Source organism: Myxocyprinus asiaticus, chromosome 28 (genome assembly GCF_019703515.2).
Source record: "Myxocyprinus asiaticus isolate MX2 ecotype Aquarium Trade chromosome 28, UBuf_Myxa_2, whole genome shotgun sequence".
NCBI lineage: Eukaryota > Metazoa > Chordata > Actinopteri > Cypriniformes > Catostomidae > Myxocyprinus > Myxocyprinus asiaticus.
In genome coordinates, this window is record NC_059371.1 from 31,579,157 (window position 1) to 31,601,645 (window position 22,489).

Sequence of the window (22,489 nt, forward strand, 5' to 3'; positions counted from 1 at the left end):
ATCCTGTTACCCAATATTCAATCCTGTTACATCACAAAATGGAAAATAAATCACTCCTGTTTTTAATCACATTTGGTCCATATTTGTTTTACTACTTTAGTAAATAAAATGCCATAAAAATTGACAACTGGAATTGTGGGCACCGTTAAAAGGAAAAACGGGCTTAGTTATTAAAGTGAAATACAAATTACATAAATATAGTAATTATTTTGGAACAAATGTAAATTATTTTGACATGTAACCATTTTACAAAAAGTAAAAGTTGGGGGGAAATATGTACTTTATTTTGTATACATTAAAATATAATATTCAAAGAATTTAACAAATCTTAGTAAAAGGGTTGAGAACATGCAGTCATTGCACATAAAAAAAAAAAAAACACTTGTAAAAAAAACCTTAAGGCCTGAGATAGGCATAAACACTTTTTGAATGGCCAAAAGTGCGTTTTCTTAGATTAAATGTTGATAATTAACAGAAAGTTAAGTTTGATTTTCAAGAGGTGAAAACCCTAAATGCACCACAATCGTGGAATCACCCATTTATAACTTAATGAATAGAAACAGTTATGGATTTCCACTAAAATGTCAGACTATAGTTAGTGTTACCAAGGTGAAATTTCTTAAGGGTCGCAACAAGTTCTTTAAGTATATTACCTTTACCATTCCATATTTATAGGACAGTCATTTAAAATGAACCAGATTTTTTTCAAATTCTTTTCATCTATGTTTTGAAAATCAGCTTGTGAAATTTCTATCTAGTCTGTTTTTGTTCAGATTGTGATACAAACATAAATAGTGTCGGTACATGTTAAAAAATGTACTGTTTCCAAAAGTAGCCTACTTACCTTTATGGAGAGTAAAAGAGATTTCAGAGAAGTCATATATAACATCATGTCTGTTTAGTGTTAATTTATTAAAATAACAAGTTAATACTAAACATTACAATTGATACAAAATAAATATTGTTAATGGATCTGTAAATGCAATTTTTAAGCGTTGTTTTAAAATCCATCTCTGCGTGAATTAAAATGTTGAAAAGTTTGTTTTTTATGCTCATAGCGTTAGTTAAAACACTAATTGCTTATACCATTCCTTCTTCCAACATTAATATTTATAGCATTGTACCAATTAAGATAAGAATCCATTAGATAAATACTGAAGGTCCATAAGAACAATATCGGTTTATGCTTAGAACATAAACATGTGAAACACGTTACAACACGCTGAACTGTTTCATGTTACAAATTTGAAAAATACTCATATGAACTGTGAATATTGTTGTATTGTCACAATGTCTCAAGGGACAACTTCTCATAAAGGAGTTTACAATCCAAATTCAATAATGGCAAAATGCATTTTTGATAATGTCCTATAACACTTAACATGTTTTATGACTCTTCAATCAACTACTTGATTGTTTCTTAAGTGCCCCATATATTTATAGATTTCATTCTCTTTTTAAAAGCATTTCCTGACATAAGAGTTTGCTTTTTCCAAGACTTATGGCAAAAACTCTATAACAGTAACAATAAAGGTCAGTCATTGTCATCTCAACAGTATACATTTTCTATATAAATCAACAGACAGACATACCTCCACTGCAATCATACACATCTCTGACAAAATGAATGTTGATGACTGAGTACTGTGGATTTCGCCACATAAAAGCAGGGCATGCTTTCTGAGTCTTATGATTGTCCAGTATACACTTGACCAAACTACACCTACTGTATATAAGCACAAAGACAAGGGAACCACTGTTGGCATGGACAAGAACATGCACTCTCTAATGGATGGTTTTTGATGGTCAAAGATCATAAACACCAGTATCAGGTAATGTACAGCTAAACAACATGAACACTATAAATGGGAGGTTCAGTCAAATCATTGAATTACAACCTACATGTATTTTAATGTATTCAGTCTAGACCTATAGCTGCAGTTGCAACAGAAAATAATCAGATGACATCTATGAAGAATAATGTCAGTTTAGTTACTGCAAAACAAGTAAATATATGGGGGGGAATATTTTGCACATTTAACTTTTTAGTGTATTGACGAAGTGCTTTTTTTTCTATAAACACGGCGATTAGGACTCATAGCTTCTTCAACATTTTAAATAGTTCAAAAGCCTTTTCCGCATCAAAAATTGTGGTGGCACGCCAAAAAATTCACTGCATGCAGCATAACGGAAATGAGTATGTTTGACACTACGCTAGGACCTCACTTCATTCAAGTGCAGCTGGCTTCGTCTTAACCGCAAATCAGTCATTTCAGTCATGTTGTGACTAGCACCAATATTCCAACCATTTATTCAACACCAGCTTTCAAAAGGTTTCTTGCATTCTCAGACACTCTGTCATCCTACTGGGCCTGAAACACATTGATCTTGCTGGTGTTTTTCAAAGTCTGTCGACGGTTACAAAACCAGACGCGAACCACCTCTCGGTCATAATTCAGCTCCTTGGCAATCTCTGTGATTTCTTGTCCGGTCGGGAGGGAGTTTTTCTCAAAGTAAGTGTTGAGGACTTCGATGGCCTGCGGCGTGAAGCTGGTTCTCCGTTTGCGCTTCTTGGAGGGTTCTCCGCCGACAAACTCCATCAGGTTCTGCTGACCTTTCTGGTTCCAGAGTTCAGCCTCCGCCAGCCAGCGTTCCAACACAGGTTTCAGCTTCTGGGCACTTTTGGGGGTGATGTCAAGCTTCTCGAATCTTAAAATAAGAAGTAAAGTGTCAAAACACTAAGATATTGGAGTGTTAACACAAGGAAAGAGGGAGAAGATTTAAATGCAAATAACCTGCAGATGGCTGACTGACTGTATGCAGGCCCCTCTGTAGCAGTGAGAGCTTGGCCCACTTGTGTTTGTGTCAGGCCCAGAGAGAGCCGTCGAATCTTGAAATTCTTGGCAAACTCACGGATCTCCTCCAGATTAATGGCCTCTTCTTCATGCACACCTGACTGTGGCTCTAATTAAAACAAAATATTGACTGAAAACTTTTCTCCCAGCCTATTCATATACAATGCGAGTAAGCCCAAGATCAGCTACCAGTTATAGAACAGCAATCTAAATCGAGCAAATCTGTGATTTGGCGACTAAAAACAGCCATTTGGCTCCTTAATGTTTCAGTTTAGGAGCCAATGGCTCCTAAAGCCATTTTATTCTGGCGCCCTGATGAGTACATAATTAAAATAAAAAACGTACTGCTGACAAGCTGGCCAACGGTTGGCATGTCTCCACAGGCGATGGCACCAGCAGAGCAGAGGGATGTGACTGCTTTTCCCGCTGTAGGCTGCGGAGCAATGATCACTTTAGACTGAACCACTTTCCCAACAGAACCCTAGAGAACCAATCACAGTGATCAAACAAATGTGACAATGTCACAAATCATAACGACAATAAAATATAGATAAATCGTGCAGAGACTGTACTAGGTTCAATAATAGGACTAACTAGTTGAAATTATTGAACATAAATTATTTTAAACCAGAATCCTGTTGGAAACACTGCGGTACAACGAAGTGTTTATCATATGCTCACTGACTAATTAAGAGCCATTGTGGACATCACTACAGTACCTGTGTAGTGGTCTTGGTGAGTGTCAGGGGCACAGTGGCTTTAGGCAGGACAGATGCGGTGGACTGAGCAGCAGCAGTCGGGCCGTTCCCTATAGTAGCAATGATCTGACCCTGGGAGTTCACGAGCAGCTGTGGGGACACGGTCTGGACCTGCAGGCCTTGAGCGGGCAATGCAGAGGCAGCTGCAGCACCAGCCAATGACGCAGGGTTCACCAGCAGAGGAAGTGTTCCAATCACCTGGAGACAATATTATAGGATTATGTTTAATAAAGAATTAGTAACAGTAAAACAACAAATAAAAATACATATATGAATTAAACTATAAAAAGGACAAAAAGTTATACAGATACTAAGATACTAAGTTGAAAAGTTAACATTAAATAGTGAAATGTTAAATACAGATTTTTAAAGCATTCCTCATATGTAAATCACTTTATGAAAGCATCTGTTCAACGTAGTCCTTAGATACTGACCTGGCCCTGTGAGTTGGTAATGAGCTGACTTGTCAGTCCTGCCACATTAGACATGGCACTGGTAAAGATGGGAGTTGTGGTAAGAGAGCTAATAAACTGTGGTTGTGCGCCCAGAGAGGCAGCGCTGATCTGAAAAAAAATAATAATAATATTATATACACACACACACACACACACACACACACACACACACACTGTATTTAGCAACTGACAGTGGGGCGAATTCAATAATAAGTTGCGCCACTTTTGCGCATGGTATTTAAGCACAAAAATACCTGCGTCTTATTAACAAATCACTCGCAATCTAGTTTAAGAAGGCGTAATCAGCGCTGAAACTGCACTGAAATTGTCTTGAGTATTTAAAGGTGCACTAATTTAAAGGTAACTTTTTGCTCATCTTGGACTTACAGTGACACCTAGTGGTGTGGATGCTGCGTCATTCAAAATCAATAGTTTTCAGTTACAGATGCCATTGTAGAAATTCACTTTTCATAATCTGCCAGGATTAATTTAATCCAAGAGTGAAAGTGTCCAATAACAAGACGGTTACTAAGATTAAGCGAGTAGTATTCAGCCGGTCATGTGATTCTAAAATGGCAGCTCCCATGAGAATGCCACTGCCCCATGTAGAATAGTTTTGATAAGGTTACTGATATGACTAGAGTCCTCATCTCATGTGAGTAGTCATGATTTTATACATGTGTTTAAAAATTACAATTCATTTCTTTAGGAGTAAAATATTTTAATGGGGAAAAAATTACTGAGTGCACCTTTAAGTAATTGTCATTTCTTTCTGCACAAACACGCCTTCTTTCTATGTAAATTAGGCTTACTATAATGTAGATTGCACTTTTATTATACCAAAAATGCCACTTTACCGCCAGGCAGTAAAATTTATTTTATTTAAAAGAGATGTTCTTGTACATTTTCTATCGATCAAGGTTGATCAAGGTTTTTGAACTTCTTCAAAAAAAGAACAAAGTGATATAAATTAATTTTGAGGGTTAGTTTATGAAACTTGTGTAACAGTGCAAATTGAACAACGTTTATTATGCAATTTATCTGTGTAGCCTTGAATAGGTTTCATTCAAGCTGTCAAGCAAAAAGACAAACTAGTAACTGAAAATACATTGTGTATGCTATGTGCAAAATACATACACAAAAAGTATTAAACAGTATTTGCCCCCTTACTCATTTCTTCTATTTTTGTGTATTTTTCATACTAAATTGTTTTAGATCTTCAAACGAGATATAACATAAAACAAAGTCAACCTGTGTAAACACAAGATACAGTTTTTCAAATATATATTTTTTTATTGAAGCAAAAAAGTTATCCAACACCTATATCACCCATGTGAAAAACTAACTGCCCCCTTAAACCTAATAGCTGGTTGTGCCACTTTTAGCAACAACAACTGCAACCAAACGCTTCTGATAACTGGAGATCAGTCTTTCACAACACTGTGGTGGAATTTTGGCACACTTCTTTACAGAACTTCTTTAGTTCAGCCACACTGGAGGGTTTTTGAGCATGAAGTCCCCATTTGAGGTCCTGCCACAGCGTCTCAATCGGGTTCAAGTCAGGACTTTGACTAGGCCACTCCAAAACTTTAATTTTGCTTCTTTTGAGCCATTCAGAGGTGGACTTGCTCCTATGCTTTGGATCATTGTCTTGCTGCATAATCCAGTTGCGCTTGAGCCTCAACTCACGGACTGATGACCGCACGTTCTCCTTTAGGATTTTCTGGTAGAGAACTGAATTCATGTTTCCCTCAATTATTGCAAGTCACCCTGAAGCAGCAAAGCATCCCCACACCATCACACCACCACCACCATGCTTCACCGTAGGTATGATGTTCTTTTTGTGGAATTCTGTGTTTGATTTACGCCAGATGTAACGGGACCCCTGTCTTCCAAACAGTTCCACTTTCGACTCATCAGTCCACAGAACATTCTCTCAAAAAGTTTATGGATTATCAAGGTGTGTTTTGGCAAAATTCAGACGAGCCTTAATGTTCTTCTGTGTTAGCAGTGGTTTTCGCCTCACCACTCTTCCATGGAAGGCATTTTTCGGCCAGATTCTTTCTGATAGTGGAGTCATGTACAGTGACCTTTATTGATGCGAGAGAGTCCTGCAGTTCCTTGGATGTTGTCTTTGGCTTTTTTGTGGCTTCCTGGATGAGTCGTCGCTGTGCTCTTGGAGGAATTTTGGAAGGTCGGCCACTTCAGGGAAGGTTCACTACAGTGCCAAGTTTTCTCCATTTGGAGATAATGGCTCTCACTGTGGTTCTTTGGTGTCCCAGAGCCTTTGAAATAGTTTTGTAACCCTTCCCAGACTGATGTATTTCAATCACCTTTTTCCTCATCATTTCTGAAATTTCTTTCAACCTTGGCATGTTGGCAAGCCAACTTCATGCTGCTGAAAAAGTTATATTTAGTTGTTGATTTGATTGAACAGGGTTGGCAGTAATCAGGCCTGGGTGTGTCTAGTCCAGCTGAATCCCATTATGAATGCAGTTTCATAGATATGGGGATTTAGTAACTAAGGGCAAATACATTTCACAGGCCCAGTTGGTATTGGATAACTTTTTTGCTTCAATAAATAACATTATCATTTAAAAACTGTATTTTGTGTTTACTCAGATTGCCTTTGTTTTATGTTAGATTTTGTTTGAATTTTTGAAACAATTTAGTATGAGATATACACAAAAACACAAGAAACCAGTTTTCACAGCACTGTATATCAGCCAGTGATTGCTAGAGTAAATAATCTGTGCTTTGAAAATTATGTGGGTCGAATTTAATGGGAAACTATGGGAGTCGCCATCCATGGTGCTGTAGAACTTTGAGCAGCCTCCGGAGTCGTAGTTGGGCGCAAGTGACAGACGCCGAGTTGTGGCCGTGGTGTGCGTACCTTCACAGATTTTTTTTTTCCTAATTTTAGAACACGCAATGTCGTCCGCCAGACACGTTCAGTGTGCAAACCCCTTTACACCCAGCTATGATTTCCTTGCATTATTTGCAAAATGATTCAAAATGACCTGGGTTACATGGTTTATTCATTTTTTTAAAAATTTACTCAAAAGGTTCAATTACATTAGCAATTTATGGGTTTACAACTAAAACTAAAAACTGAACACTTTTTTTTTTCTGCCTAACATGTTCAGGTACTACTTTTAAGAAATGAAAATGTAGTTTTATAAAATATAATTAAGAGGTGTTCCTACACACTTGTTTTTATGAAGTCCTAGAATCCTGAATCTTTTACATCCATTTGACCTATCAAAATAGCCTAAATGAACTGTTCATTCGTTCAAACACCTTAAACCCCCCCATTTTCTACACTTCTTACACAACTCAATCACACATTTCCACTATAAAAGCATTTCGCTACTCACAATAGCAGGGTTGATGGACAGGCCTGCAGTCTGAAGTGCTGCAACAGAAGCGCTGGGCTCTGATGCTTTCTGCACAGCAGACACAGTGGTGGTTGGTGTCATCTGTGTTGGCTGCACGGCTGCCTGTATGGACTGTAGTGCAGAAACTTGGGGCTGCAGAACCGCCTGTGCAGGTGACTGCAGCTGTGTCTGGACAGAGTTCAACACGGTTGCAGCTGGAAGGGGAAACACAAAAGAGAATCTTAAGACAACTCAAACACTACAAGCAGGATCAGTCAAATCAATATGGAACACATGTGGTTGTGAATGGGTGGTAGCCAGTTTTCTTTAAGCTGTCAGACAGAGCTGATTAATGGTGTTTTTTTAAAGCAGATTTTAACTACTGTAGGCTTGTTTGATTATTTTGCATTTTGTATAGGGGCAGGTAAAAATACTGTTTTTCCGATGCATCGCGATCTTCATTTGAATGATCTCGATATAGACTCTTAAATCCCAAGATCCATCTTTCACTCAACGCGCAACCCTCCACTACAATGAGAGGAAATCACTCGCATTTGCAACCAAATTTCACGCTATGTGACTAAAGTGAATATATTTGGCAAATGGCTGGTAAATGTTTACATTTCACTCACCAGTACTTGTGTAGTTGGTTTTTTGTTTTGTTTTTTGTACAGTCAGTTGTTGATCAAAAACAACTACAAAAAAACATTTAATGCTAATCATGCATCGCACAGATGAGGTAAAGCCATTCGAGTCCTCTCTAGTTAACATGCGCTCATTTAAAGGCGCTGATTACAGAAATGCCGTTTTTTGTTAAAGAGATGGTACCGGTTTAGCGTGTGTTCAACAAATCAATATAAGTACTTGTAACTAGTACAAATTATGCAATTTAATAAATATGTAACAAAAATAATATATGAAATATAATATCTTATTTATTGATTGAATACATTTATTTGTTCATTTTTAAAAAGCCAAAATGTGACCAAAATTATGAAAAAGTAAAATATAATTAGTAAAATTAATATTTTCCTAATGAGCCTAGTTCAAAGGTCCCCTGTATAATTAACAGCATTAGCTGGGAGATCATTTATTTTATATGTAAGCAAAAGGGATTCAAAAATATTGAATTGAAATCGAAATCGAATCAAGAGCTTATGAATCGGAATCAAATTGAATCAGAAAATCTGTATCAATACCCAGCCCTAATTTTGTATATTTTATATAAAACATATAATATATATATACAGTATATTGGAAATGATTGATCCACAAATTGACTATTTCTTTGTACAGTTCTTCTGTCATATTCTCAGCTGCATCTTTGCGATGATCTGTTTATATACCAAAACAGGATAATAGTGCAAATCGAGTTTGTCTGCTCAGTAAAACACCTTGTGCTTCTTTATTTTTAATAATTCTAAAATGCTGAGTGGCTTGGAAAAAAACCACCATAACATATGCACAATATGCTGCATTTTAAATTGTATCTTATGCCACCAACAGAAACAACTGCTACAAAATATATGTTATGCACTTTTTTCTAAGATGCTTTGGGGAGAAAGATTATAAAAACTTTATATAAAAAAAATTTAAAAAAAAAAAAAAAAAAAACAGATGTGTGTGCAGCATACCTTGCAGTCCAGCAAACGGCAGTTTCAGCAGTCCTCCAGCAGGGCTGGCAGCAGCGAGACTAGGTAAGGTGGCGAAAGTAGCAGTGGGTAAGGTGAGCACGGCCAGACCACCCTGACCCCCAACAGATCCAGCCATGCTCAGAGGGATGAGCATGGGCTGACCCAGAGAACCCTGCTGAGCAAGCATGCCAGTCATCAGAGAAGCCAAACCATCCTGAGTCAGGACCTGCCAGGAAAATAGTATATACATTTCAATGCATACTTTCCATATGAACTACTATTATTGTTAAATATTGAGGGGCAATATATCATGGAAAAGAGGATTTTACTTTTGTAAAAAAATAGTTTTATGCACTACGCAGACGTGAATTACGTTTACAACATAAAGCATTTATGAGAACTTATGAGAGCTGCAACGGGTTTAAGATATCTTCATGTCTATGGTTATAACATCACAATAAACAATAAATCATTCTCTCTACTATTATTCTGACATTTCACATTCTTAAAATAAAGTAGTGATCCTAACTGACCTAAGACAGGGAAAGTTTTCTGCGATTAAATGTCAGAAATTGTGAAAAACTGAGTTTAAATGTATTTGGCTAAGGTGTATGTAAACTTCTGACTTCAACTGTAAATACATCACCACTGCCTCAACAGCAAGACATCAACGCCTACTTTTACATCATCGCACCCTGGCCCGCTCATTGGAGTTCGGTCAAAAGGTGAAAAGGAGAGAACAAGACGGGCCTAGTTATAACTCACACTATTTTTAATTGTTGGTCTATACAAACACGCACTAGATGGACGTCTTTGACCATTTTGAAGTGTTTTTGATAATGTGCGCATAGTTTTATAACTGGTACAAGCTCAACTTTTAAAAACGCATGTGTTCTGCTCGATTCCACTGCTTCCACTGGCTAGGAGAACAACGTCTCATCCAGCATCTCTGTTTTGGCCTCTTTTGAAGCATCCCAACATCAGAAAATATTGACCGAAGTTTAACAAAGTTCCTGATCACATCAGTGCAGGATGATATGTGTGTGCATCATGTTTCACCGTGCATTGGATTACGTATGTGTGTCATGTTTCATGTTCAGTAAGTTCGGCTCATTTCAGCGTTTATTATATGTGTCTTCAGCTCACATCAGCGTGCATTGCTTATAAACCAGTCACAATATGATTCAAGCTTTGTAAAGGAACTGTTATTGAAAGATGGGGAAAGTAAAAACCATATTGGACCTGACGGCAAAACCGTAACCAACCAATTCCATTCATGAATGTTTCATATGTCATCATGACTGTTTGATATTTATTGTCTATGGTGCTGCTGTGCTTCAGTGAACAGTCTGATAGATTCAAATGTAATGTGCTGGGTGTGTATTATGAGTAAACCCTGAAATTTTGCTTTTTATTGTTGTGGAGCTGGTTCATTCTCTTCTGATTGGGTTTCAAATATATAGGGGGCTGCACGATCTTAGCCAATCAAAACAGTGGGCGTTTACATTGAAGTTTAAAGGAGATGCTGAGACCTAAACCGAGCGTTTCAGACAGACGGGCAGAGACAGGGTGGAAAATGGTTTTGGTGCAAAACAAAAAAAACTTTACTAACATTATACAGTAATTTAACCTCAGAAAAAAAAAGAAAAAAAAAAGAAAAAAGTACGCCATGACCTCATTACCGTATGATTGTCAATACTTATAAATAAATGACAGACTTGTTAGAGAATATGAGCTTAATTGACAGAAACCATTTATTAATCTAAACAAATAGGTTTGATCTTCACAGTTTACCTAACAAGTACCTACCCTGCTAAGTACCTAACAGGTTAACTGTTCCTGATAGACATAAGATTTAAGAAAAGGACGATGTGGTTCACCTGTGGGCACGCCTGAACAGTGATGGGTACGCTGGTCTGGGGCTGAGCTTGTGTCACACTGATGGGGGGTTTGGAGACCACAGTCTGGACTCCGGATGATGACACCTCCACAGACACTGCCAGCAAAGAGAAACACATTCTCCACCATTATTTTGATGCCAAACAAATAAACTAAATGTATTTTTATGCATAGAAACATAATGAATGATGGTGTCTTTTAACCATGCATTTATTATAAACCTCTTTGATGATGGTGGGTTTGAATGCTGGGTTGCTATGAAACCAAACTAACACTGCTATTAATATCAGTCATTTCATCCGTTTCACATGAGCCTCTTACCTGCTGTGGTTTCATTTGTGGTAACTGGACTATCCAATGCCTCCTCCACTGCCTCCAGGGTCTGTCCTCCCCCCTCTTCGCCACCTGACTCCACCTTCCCATCGACCCCTGAAGAGGACAGGGCTGTATCGACCTCTACCTCCAACACCCGGATGGTCTCCTGACCTGACATGACGATGACCTAGAGGAAGGGGTATAACAGTATGGGGGGTTATAAATAGTCTCTTTTCTTGAGCTGGCAGTGCTTGAGCTGGCAGAGCTTGAGCTGGAGCTGGCAGTGTTGACAAGATGGAAATGGGCCATGGTCGGTTATGGATGAGTTTACACCAGTATGTGTGGGTTCTGATCTCACAGATGTCATATTTAAGTAATAATGAAGTTCACATGGCAACAGAGTGCTGGCTCTAGTGCCAAACTGTTGCCATTAGGGATTGGCGATATATCGAAAATTCTTCATGCATTTTCGATTTTGCTGGTGAAATTAAATTAAGCAGCACTGCAAGTATCACAATGATTTCAATGCTATTTCTATTTTGCCAATAAGCTTCCTAAAGAGCATGTCATTAGACTAGCTATCGCCATATCTCCTTGTCTCGGGACTTGAGAGAGCAAATTTAATTACATCTCTGATTTAAATTTCTTTAGCAAAAAACGGCATTCATTTCTGTTATTCAGTTCAAACTGTCCATTTCAATGAATAGATACAAAACACTGATTCAATGATTTGTTCAGTGTATGTAAAAAAATATATATAACTTTGATACTTTGCAGATTTTTATTCTGCACCCCTTTCCATATTCTATCTGTAATGCCCATTTCAATTTCCATATTATTTTTTATTCCCTTTTTCTATTTCCATACAATATTTGTTCTATTTCTATTACATAATAACATTATATTATATTATTTTTTTGCCTTTTGACTATACAGTATGTATATATATTTTGTCTTCGCTATACGGTATGCATCATTTAAACCGACTGATCTCAGAGTCAAAAGGCTGAAAAAAATAATGAAATGTAATTTAAACAACACTGCCTAGCCCTACTTGCCATATACACTATATTGCCAAAAGTATTCGCTCACCCATCCAAATAATTGAATTCAGGTGTTCCAATCACTTCCATGGCCACAGGTGTATAAAATGAAGCACCTAGGCATGCAGACTGCTTCTACAAACATTTGTGAAAGAATGGGCCGCTCTCAGGAGCTCAGTGAATTCCAGCGTGGTACTGTGATAGGATGCCATCTGTGCAACAAGTCCAGTCGTGAAATTTCCTCACTACTAAATATTCCACAGTCAACTGTCAGTGGTATTATAACAAAGTGGAAGCGATTGGGAATGACAGCAACTCAGCCACAAAGTGGTAGGCCACGTAAAATGACAGAGCGGGGTCAGCGGATGCTGAGGCGCATAGTGCGCCAACTTTCTGCAGAGTCAATCGCTGCAGACCTCCAAAGTTCATGTGGCCTTCAGATTAGCCCAAGAACAGTGCGTAGAGAGCTTCATGGAATGGGTTTCCATGGCCGAGCAGCTGCATCCAAGCCATACATCACCAAGTGCAATGCAAAGCGTCGGATGCAGTGGTGTAAAGCACGCCACCACTGGACTCTAGAGCAGTGGAGACGCGTTCTCTGGAGTGACGAATCACGCTTCTCCATCTGGCAATCTGATGGACGAGTCTGGGTTTGGCGGTTGCCAGGAGAACGGTACTTGTCTGATTGCATTGTGCCAACTGTGAAGTTTGGTGGAGGGGGATTATGGTGTGGGGTTGTTTTTCAGGAGCTGGGCTTGGCCCCTTAGTTCCAGTGAAAGGAACTCTGAATGCTTCAGCATACCAAGAGATTTTGGACAATTCCATGCTCCCAACATTGTGGGAACAGTTTGGGGATGGCCCCTTCCTGTTCCAACATGACTGTGCACCAGTGCACAAAGCAAGGTCCATAAAGACATGGATGAGCGAGTTTGGTGTGGAAGAACTTGACTGGCCTGCACAGAGTCCTGACCTCAACCCGACAGAGCACCTTTGGGATGAATTAGAGCGAAGACTGCGAGCCAGGCCTTCTCGTCCAACATCAGTGTCTGACCTCACAAATGCGCTTCTGGAAGAATGGTCAAAAATTCCCATAAACACACTCCTAAACCTTGTGGAAAGCCTTCCCAGAAGAGTTGAAGCTGTTATAGCTGCAAAGGGTGGGCCGACATCATATTAAACCCTATGGATTAAGAACGGGATGTCACTTAAGTTCATATGCATCTAAAGGCAGATGAGCGAATACTTTTGGCAATATAGTGTATGTTTTATATGCGTTTCACACCTGCAGGAGAGGCTAAAAAGTTTGAAAAAGGCCAATTAGGCTAAATGAAAGTAGCAGAAGATGTTATTAAATGTTAACATGTACCCATAAAGCATATGTGGACTCTCCATGTCATTCTGCTATCAACCTGTGACATTCATATATTATAACATATCTATTAGAGGTGGGGGAAAAAATTGTTTCAGCGATGCATCGCGATTCATCCTCAAACGATTCTGAATCGATTCTCAAAAGAATCAGAATCGATTCTGGGTTCAGTTTAAATCACAGTAGAGCAGTGGCGCGCACCAAAGACAGATGTAGAAACAAAGGCGCGAGTTAAGTGCATACACTAAAGTCAAGTGCACAAACACGACTATTTGCAGTCCAGCTATATCAAACACATGACCATTTGTGCCCGAATGAAACTACGATCCCAAAATTCTCACAAACCCATGCACATAGCAACGGGAGAGTTTATTCGTGATAACAAGCCAACAAACAACATGAAAGACGAGCTCGCACCCATTATTGCACAGATTTGCACACAACAGGGGGAAAACAGAAAAATATAATGACGAGGCAGCAGTTCGGGAGATGTTGGTGATGTTTTCATTTCATTCTCCATTTCATTGGCTTTTACTTTATTGCCGGTCATTGCCGGTCACTCGCTTGTCAGAACAGTGCGCACACCTGATTATAAAAGTTTGAAATCAATCTTAGCTTTTGCGACAGGGTTGTGCGATCTTCTACTCGCATTGCAAACAGATGGAACAGTGCATACGAGATGCTTGATACATTTCTGAAGCAACAACTGCGCTATTTAAGCCGCTTTACCATCACCTGTGCAGGTGAGGAGAGGAGAAGCTGACAGCTGAACTCTCACAGAAGCAGATATATCTCTCATCCTGGATCAGCAACTTCCAGTTGTGGTTAAATTAAAAGGAATAGCATGGCATAGATTAATTTCAAATAATAATTAAATACTATTAAATTATTTACAATGCTTAAACCAAAATAAAAAAAATAATATAATCAGTTGAAGTCATAGTATTCAGTGTGTTTTGATGGAGAACCAATATTTCTTTTCTTGTGCTTTTAAGAGATTTTTTTATAAGGTTCTAAAGAAAGAAACTGAAAAACTGAGATACTCGTTTAAACTATAGAACCATTTATTTAATCTTGTGGAAGTTCCATGTTTTGTTCACAGCTCATACTGAATGGAAAAGGCCAGTTTATGTAATGTGACTCGTTCTGATTTTTTAAAACAGCTGTTAAATAAATGCTGAAAGGGAAAATATAGAGTAAAAAATACATTTTGAAGAAACTGAAAAAAGAAAGAAATTGAAGGACAAGATGCATCGTGATGCATCGAGAATCATTACCCTTTGAATCGTAATCAAATCATGAGGCCAGTGAAGATTCACAGCTCTAATATCTATAGCATAATACAATTTCAAAGTGTTTGCTCAGCCTGAAGTCTGATTAATCTTTACTATCAAGATTTTTTTTGAGAATGCATTTCAGTTGAGATCAGAGAATCATCACAGGAACAAAGGAAGAGCACAGGCAGAGAGGGGAGCTAAGGAGTGCGCAGAGGGCAGTAGAGAGGCGGGAGAAGGTGCGTACCTGCTCGTCTTGTTCTGGGAATTTCAAAGTGCAGGAACCTAAAAGCTGAGAAAACACTTCTGCGGTCAGACAGTGAATGGCTGAAGAGAACAGAGATGCCAAGCACACATTAGGACATAAAGAACCAACCAAACAAAGACACACAGGGCTCAACAATAAGGAATGCCCCTATAGAGCCAGTGAAAGAGAGTTTGGGGCCAGTTGTGGCTAGTGCTGCGTTGTCACTGCATCTTACATTGTACAAGCACACATTGTCTTGCAAACTAAAACATTTGGTTTTCTGTGATAAAATTAACATTGCTGTTGCAAATTGTGCTGATTTACATAAATGTCACCGTGTTAATGTTATCTTGCTGGCTGACATAATGGTTTTTTTTTTATTATGATTTGTGATCTTGTCTTTCCTGTGTCTTGAAAGCATCAGTAAGAACAGGCTGATTTTTCAGCAAACAAAATTAATTATACATTATAGCTTAAAACAAATGTGTACACATAAATTTATGTTGCTAAAACTCATCAAGCAACTGTTTTTGAAATAAAAAAAAATCCTTACTGTTGAGCCCTGACACACATGAGTATAGCAAACTGAAACAAACAACAGCGTCAGCCCAAAAACTAGCATAAGCAATGCTTTCTGCAAACTCCTCACCACCGGAAGAGAACTGCTTGTGCTCACAAGTGGATGTTGACCGAACACACACACACACACAGGGAGGCGTGAGGTGTAATGGCTGGACATGTAATGAAATGTTAATGTACACCAATTTATTGTAAGAAAAGCATGAGATTATGGATTTGTTTGTTTTGACGAAAGAATACCTGTTCATTGACAGTGAGAGGAGCATTGTTTACAGGGAGATCCTCAGTGTCCATGATGAAGTCTAAGCTCTAAGGAGATCACCGATTCCGCATAGTGAATGAAGTGGATGCTGCCAGCTATGTTGTATCACCTGAGACAAAAAAGAAAAAAAAAAGAAAAAAGCTGGTCACTAAGGATGCTTGACAGGCCTAGAGTATCAAAGCTGCCAGTATCAAAGCTTAAATATTGAGTTATACACTGTAAACCCTAAAATGTTTACATTATTAGAAAGATCAGGTTGTCCTTATTAAACATTCTGTGAAATATCAAGTTTTGGGCTCATAACTCAAAAATCTTTGTTCATTGTACTTTTTTAAATCTATAGACTTCAGTTTTGTTTTTGTTTTTTTAGTTTTTTTCCCCTCCCCTTTTCTCCCCCAATTTGGAATGCCCAATTCCCAATGCGCTCGAAGTCCTCGTGGTGGCGTAGTGACTAGCCTCAATCTCAGCTGCCTCCATGTCTGAGACCGTCGATCCGCACATCTTATCGCGTAGCTTGTTGAGCGCGTTAGTGCATGTGGTGGCTTGATGCCACTCTCCAAGGCATCAACGCACAACTCACCACGCGCCCCACCGAGAGCGAACCACATTATAGCGACCACAAGGAGGTTACCCCATGTGACTCTACCCTACCTAGCAACCGGGCCAATTTGGTTGCTTAGGAGACCTGGTTGGAGTTACTCAGCACGCCCTGGATTCAAACTTGCGACTCCAGGTGTGGTAGTCAGTGTCTTGACTCGTTGAGCTACCCAGCCCCCCCCCCCCACTTAATTATTAAGTGTTAATAATTTAAACGATGGAGTACAAAACTGAGGCTATGGGGAATAAACGATGCTTTGCGCTGGAATTATTTCATTATGTTTCCTTGGTCAAAGGGAATTTATAGGGGCATTTAAATAGTTGTTGTTAAGAATTCACAGAGGTTTAAGCGCTTTTATAGTATGTTGTTTTGTTGCAAATAGTTGTTTTGTGACCATAACAGTGATCTGTGTCCCCTTTGGTCAAGTTGGACCCTGTTAACTCTATTTAAGTTCTCACTGTGCATGTGCAACTGAAATACAGGTGTCTAAGCATTTCTGTGGAGAATTAAGTTTTTATTATTTATTCTACTTATTGATTGACTTAGATCTTTAAGCTGTGTTATTGTATGACCTAAATTTGAGTCCATGCAATTACAATTATTAAAGGGATAGTAATTTACTCACCCTTATGCCATCCCAGATGTGTATGACTTACTTTCTTCTGCTGAACACAAACAATTATTTTTAGAGGATTATCTCAGATCTGTAGGTCCATAAAATGCAACAAGTTAATTGGTATCTAAATTTTAAGGTCCAAAAAGCACTAAGCCAACATAAAAGTAATCCATAAGTCTCCAGTAGTTAATTCCAAATTTTCAGAAGCGATATGATAGGTATGGGTGAGAAACAGATCAATATTTAAGTATTTTTTTATGATAAATACTCCTCCCTGCCCAATAGGTGGTGACATGCACAAAGAATGTGAATCACCAAAAACAAAAAAGAATGTGAACGTGAAACTGGAGAATGATTGTAAAAAAGGATATAACTATTGATCTGTGTCTCACCCACACCTATCATATCACTTCAGAAGACATGGATATAACCACTGAAGTTATGGATTACTTTTATGCCTTTATGTGCTTTTTGGAACTTAATTTTGGCCACCACTCACCTAGATTGCGAGGACAAAGTTTAAATATTCTACTAAAAATCTTTGTGTTCAGCAGCAGAAAGAAAATCATACACATCTGGGATGGCATGAGAGTGAGCAAATGATGAGAGAATTTTAATTTTTGGATAAGCTATTCCTTTAAGTAGAAACAACAACATTTAAATAGCAAATCTGAGTTACGTCTACTTTACCTTAACTAAGTTAAGTCTAGTTACCTTAACTTGAACAGTTAAGTTCATCCTATATAATCACCAAGTTAAGTGAATTTTATTACACAAGTTTTGTAGACGCCATGACACAATTCAATTGAGGGAATGAGTTTACTCAATCGATTGAGTAAAGTCAACTTATTAGCGTTTTCAGTGTAGAAGTAAAAAAAAAAAAAAAAAAAAAGATATGCGATTTAAAACAAATAAGAACCCTTTTAACACATAATACTATTCTAGTCTTTTCAAATCAAGACCCTCCAAGGACTGGACCGAGACCAACACCAGACCACCTGAGACCCAGACCAAGACGAAAGACCCCTTCAGGCCCAGACCAAGACGAAAGACCCCTTCAGGCCCAGACCAAGACGAAAGACCCCTTCAGGCCCAGACCAAGCCCTGATAGAATGCTGATATTATTTTCAACATTTTCATTTTTTCCAAAACAGATATTACTCAGGAATTAAAAAAGAAAACAATCCTTTAACATTGTCAATAAAATGTCAAATAGGCCATAAGTTCAACAGACCAATTCTTGATTCCACACTACATTAAAGCTAATTGTCTCTAAACTACTAGAATATTCCAATATGAGTAAGACGTTTATCCATATTTTGAATTGTTAAAATATGATGTCGCTTTGAATCACACTGTTACAAAAATGTTCCATGGTAACATGCTGCTCAAATTACATAGATACTGCTATAATAAAACCGTGGTAACTTATGGTAACTGTGGTATTAGCCATGATTGTCATCAAAAAGCAGAAATTAAACCAAATAACAAAGTTTCTAAAACCTTCTAACTTTATTATGACTTTGCAGTAGTAACAATAGCTGTAGTAACTTTGGTGTTTGGTGGGAACTATGGTTTGCATAGTACATTTTTGTATGGCAGCGACTAACTTATTCATTATGTCATAATTATAATGATGCTGACATAGACAAGTATATGACGTCACGTGCATTACATACTTTATTTATCGCTCTCACGGCTGTCAACTTGAACACAGGTCTCTCATGATTCCCTCATGAATGTAACCCCCGTTTTTCTACATTTGGTACATAATTACCGTGCTAAATCAACCCAACATATTCCACTTTAATTACTGTGCAAGTGAAATGAAATGCGCGCATGTAATTATCCTTATTATGCCAGTCTCGCGCATTCAGGGGTACGACATTTTCACGTCAAGCAGGCCTGTGAGGGCCCCGACTGTTTTAAATACGAAGTGTGTCGGTTTTGACAGTAAAGGGACACCAGTGTATGTTCTCTCATCTCGTCTAGTCACGAAATGTCATTGTGGACAAACAGCTCGAGAGGCACGACTCATAAAAAGCCCTGATCTGATGTAAACTTCCGCTGGTACTTGAGCAGCCCAACAACACCCCCAAATCCTCAACGTGATAATAAAACTCCTCACGGGATACACACTACATCTACTGACACGCACTCCTCCTCACATGCCAATATGCCATGACTCGGGTTGGCATTTGATGTATTTCCTTTCTCTTTATCATAAATATATAAATTATGCTAATTACGACCATTGCATATTAACCAAAAACTCATTTCGATTCCCCCAGCTCGTATTGCGTTGTGCAAAAATACGTTCAAACTGCGATTATATTCGCGACTTACCTGCTGTGAGGTGGGATATTTTCTTTATTTCTCCTCCTTCGCCGAGCTTTGCCACAGTTTCTTTTAAACATGCATAATTAAAAATTCACCTCACAGCTTCCAGGCGCGCGCTACGGCTACACACAAAAGAGCTATTTGCATTGATAAGGAGGCTCGGGAAAGCGCGCGGCTCCTTTTTAACTAAATATCTAATGACGTATTTTCGTTAACTGTCGCGCCGGTGAAGTAAGTGCACCTTAATAGCCAAAGTAAACCCGAATCTGCAGAAAAAGTGGCGAAAAATTAGCACAAATTTGCTCTTTTGCACTACGTCATGAACATAATTTATGCAGGCCGGAGTCTTGCATTGAAAAAATGGCGCTGGCTCGACAGAACGGGAGCGATGGCTGTCTTAAAGGGACAGTAACCTGGGTAACGTAAAGTTACTCACTTTTCGACTGATGTTGTTTTAATTTAGTGTGAGGTTATGCACAAAAATAATTTTTGTGGGTGAAATGTTTTGGTGAAAACGTTATAGTGCTCAGACTTAATCCTTTGTGTTACTTCATAATACTCATTTACTCTCATTTATTCATTTACAGATGCTTTATTCCAAAGGGGCTTACTATATATGAGGAATACTATTACAACACAATCAAACATTTCTTAAGGATAAAGAATAAACATTTCTTTTCTGACCACTAGATGCATTTCAAGTTGTTGCTGTTTCCTCTGTGGCTTCCTTAAGGAAAACTAAATGCACTTTTAAATGCATGTATTTTATTTACAAGCTGTATTCCCTCTTTTTGTGAAGAGCCAGCTTATGAAAGAGACATAATGTCTTTGCACACACTCTCTGTCTTTTCTCTATTGCCAAGCCAGCTGGCAAACCACCTCCATTTGCATGCATTAGCAGCACATTGCCATGGAGCTCAAAGGGGAACTGGGATTGCTGAATACAGACTAATATGTAATTAGGTTCACATCCAGTTTAGCCCCATGCTATGAGTGAACAGTTCTATTTTAGATGTACATATGACAAAATAGAATTAAACCAAATATAATCAAAAGTTGTAACTTTTGGAAGGCATCAAAGTCATAGCAACCAGCAAACTGTGATTTTTACATACAGATGGTGTTAATTTAAAGGGATAGTTCACCCAAAAATGAAAAGAAAAAAAAAATTTAATTGATGACTTGGTTGAATTGATAATAATTAAAAAAAGTAGCCAATAAGTGCCCAGCATATAGATGGGAACTCCTTCGATACTGTTTAAAAAGCATCCCAGGGTGATACCTCAAGAAGTTGGTTGAGAAAATGTCAAGAGTACTTTTCTGCAAAATCTAGGCAAAGTGTGGCCACTTTGAAGATGCTAAAATATCACACAGTTTTGATTTATTTTGGATTTTTTTTAGTCACAACATAATTCCCATATTTCTATTATTCCATAGTTGTGATGACTTTACTATTACTCTAAAATGTGAAAAAAATAAAGAATGAGTAAGTGACCCTACACTTTTGAACGGTAGTGTAGATCACTCCATACAATAGGTCCATACAATGCAAGTCAACAGGGTCCAAAACTTTGAAGCTTAAAAAGCATATAAAGGCAGTATAAAAGTAATTTAACAACTCCAGTGGTTAAATCCAGAGCAGTGTCCCAAATGACACACTATGCACTTACAAACTGTACTGTGCACTCAGCCTTGTAGTTTATGAATTTTCAAAGTGTAGTATCGTCCCAGATGGAACACTTAATGGTTTTTTACTACACAGAAGCATTTGTTTAACAGCTGACGGAAGTGACGTTTCAAACCCAAGCACTGTGTTGTCGGTAGCTTTAGCGCACTATTCACCCTCAGTTCAACACTTATATCTCTATAATAAACATATTCACACAGCATGGTATGATGGTAAAGCATTTAACTCACTTTTGTAAGGTGCTGTCTTCACAGAAGTTTCGCTAGTTGTCATATTCTCTATTATTTACAATTGTTTTGCCAGATCACCATCGTTGCTGGTAACTCCGCCCCTTCCATCATGTACGGCAAGCCGCGTGCGCAGAGTGCACAAAGTGTCCAACATTCCACACTCCATTTTGACAGTTGAAAAAGTGCATCATCCGGGTACTCGTAGTACACTTCTTTTTGTTGCATTTTCAGTGTAAACATACTACTCATACTACTTACACTACAAAATGATACAAAATAGTGCAGAAGTGTGCAGTTTGGGATGCACCTCAGGTCTTCAGAAGCAAAATAATAAGTGTGGGTGAGAAACAGATCATATTTAAGTCAATTTTTACTATAATTCTCCACTTTCAAAAATCCCTCCTAAGAAATCTTCTCTTCTAGGAGTTCTTCTTTTGTTTTTAGCGTTTCGCATTTTTCATGCATATCGCCACCTACTGGGCAGGGAGGAGAATTTATAGTAAAAAAAAAACTTAATATTGATCTGTTTCTCATACACATTTAACATATTGCTTTGGAAGATATGGAGTCATATGGATTACTTTTTTATGATGCAGGACCTACAGAGCTGAAATACTTTTTTTAAAATTGTTGTTTGTGTTCTGCAGAAGAAAGTCATACACATCTGGGATTGCATGAGGGATCCCAGATGTGTAAATGATGAGATCATTTTAATTTGTGGGTGAACTATTCCTTTAATCACACAGGTGCATGGCAACAATTGGATCACCATTCCAGTTCAAAGACTGATTTGTAAAATATTGGGTTGAATATTGCAATTAAATTAAAAGGTTTTAATTAAACCTCTGCTCAGCTTGGCACACTTCCCATGGGGCCTATTAATTCAATACTACTTAGGGTTCATCAAGTGTGCAAAATGGTTCCACACAGACAAACCTTTTAAGGAAATAA

General features: G+C 38.1%; 1 protein-coding gene across 3 annotated transcripts; it reads right to left on the reverse strand.

The window, feature by feature from the left end:
- Positions 1-272: 272 nt before the first annotated feature.
- Positions 273-19,987, reverse strand: LOC127419298 (POU domain, class 6, transcription factor 1). Of its 3 annotated transcripts, XM_051660600.1 has the most exons (12): positions 19,628-19,987; positions 16,046-16,176; positions 15,227-15,271; positions 11,300-11,480; positions 10,960-11,075; positions 9,080-9,305; positions 7,446-7,660; positions 4,048-4,176; positions 3,575-3,811; positions 3,201-3,336; positions 2,796-2,964; positions 273-2,709 (listed from the first exon to the last, which is right to left on the reverse strand). In XM_051660600.1, exons 2-12 carry the CDS (start codon positions 16,097-16,099, stop codon positions 2,364-2,366), a joined length of 1,854 nt encoding a protein of 617 aa, XP_051516560.1. In that variant the 5' UTR covers positions 16,100-16,176; positions 19,628-19,987; the 3' UTR covers positions 273-2,363. The 3 variants fall into 3 exon arrangements, with proteins under 3 accessions (XP_051516560.1, XP_051516561.1, XP_051516562.1); XM_051660601.1 differs by lacking the exon at positions 15,227-15,271; XM_051660602.1 differs by lacking the exons at positions 15,227-15,271; positions 16,046-16,176; positions 19,628-19,987 and adding an exon at positions 14,441-15,214.
- Between the last annotated feature and the right edge of the window lie 2,502 nt (positions 19,988-22,489).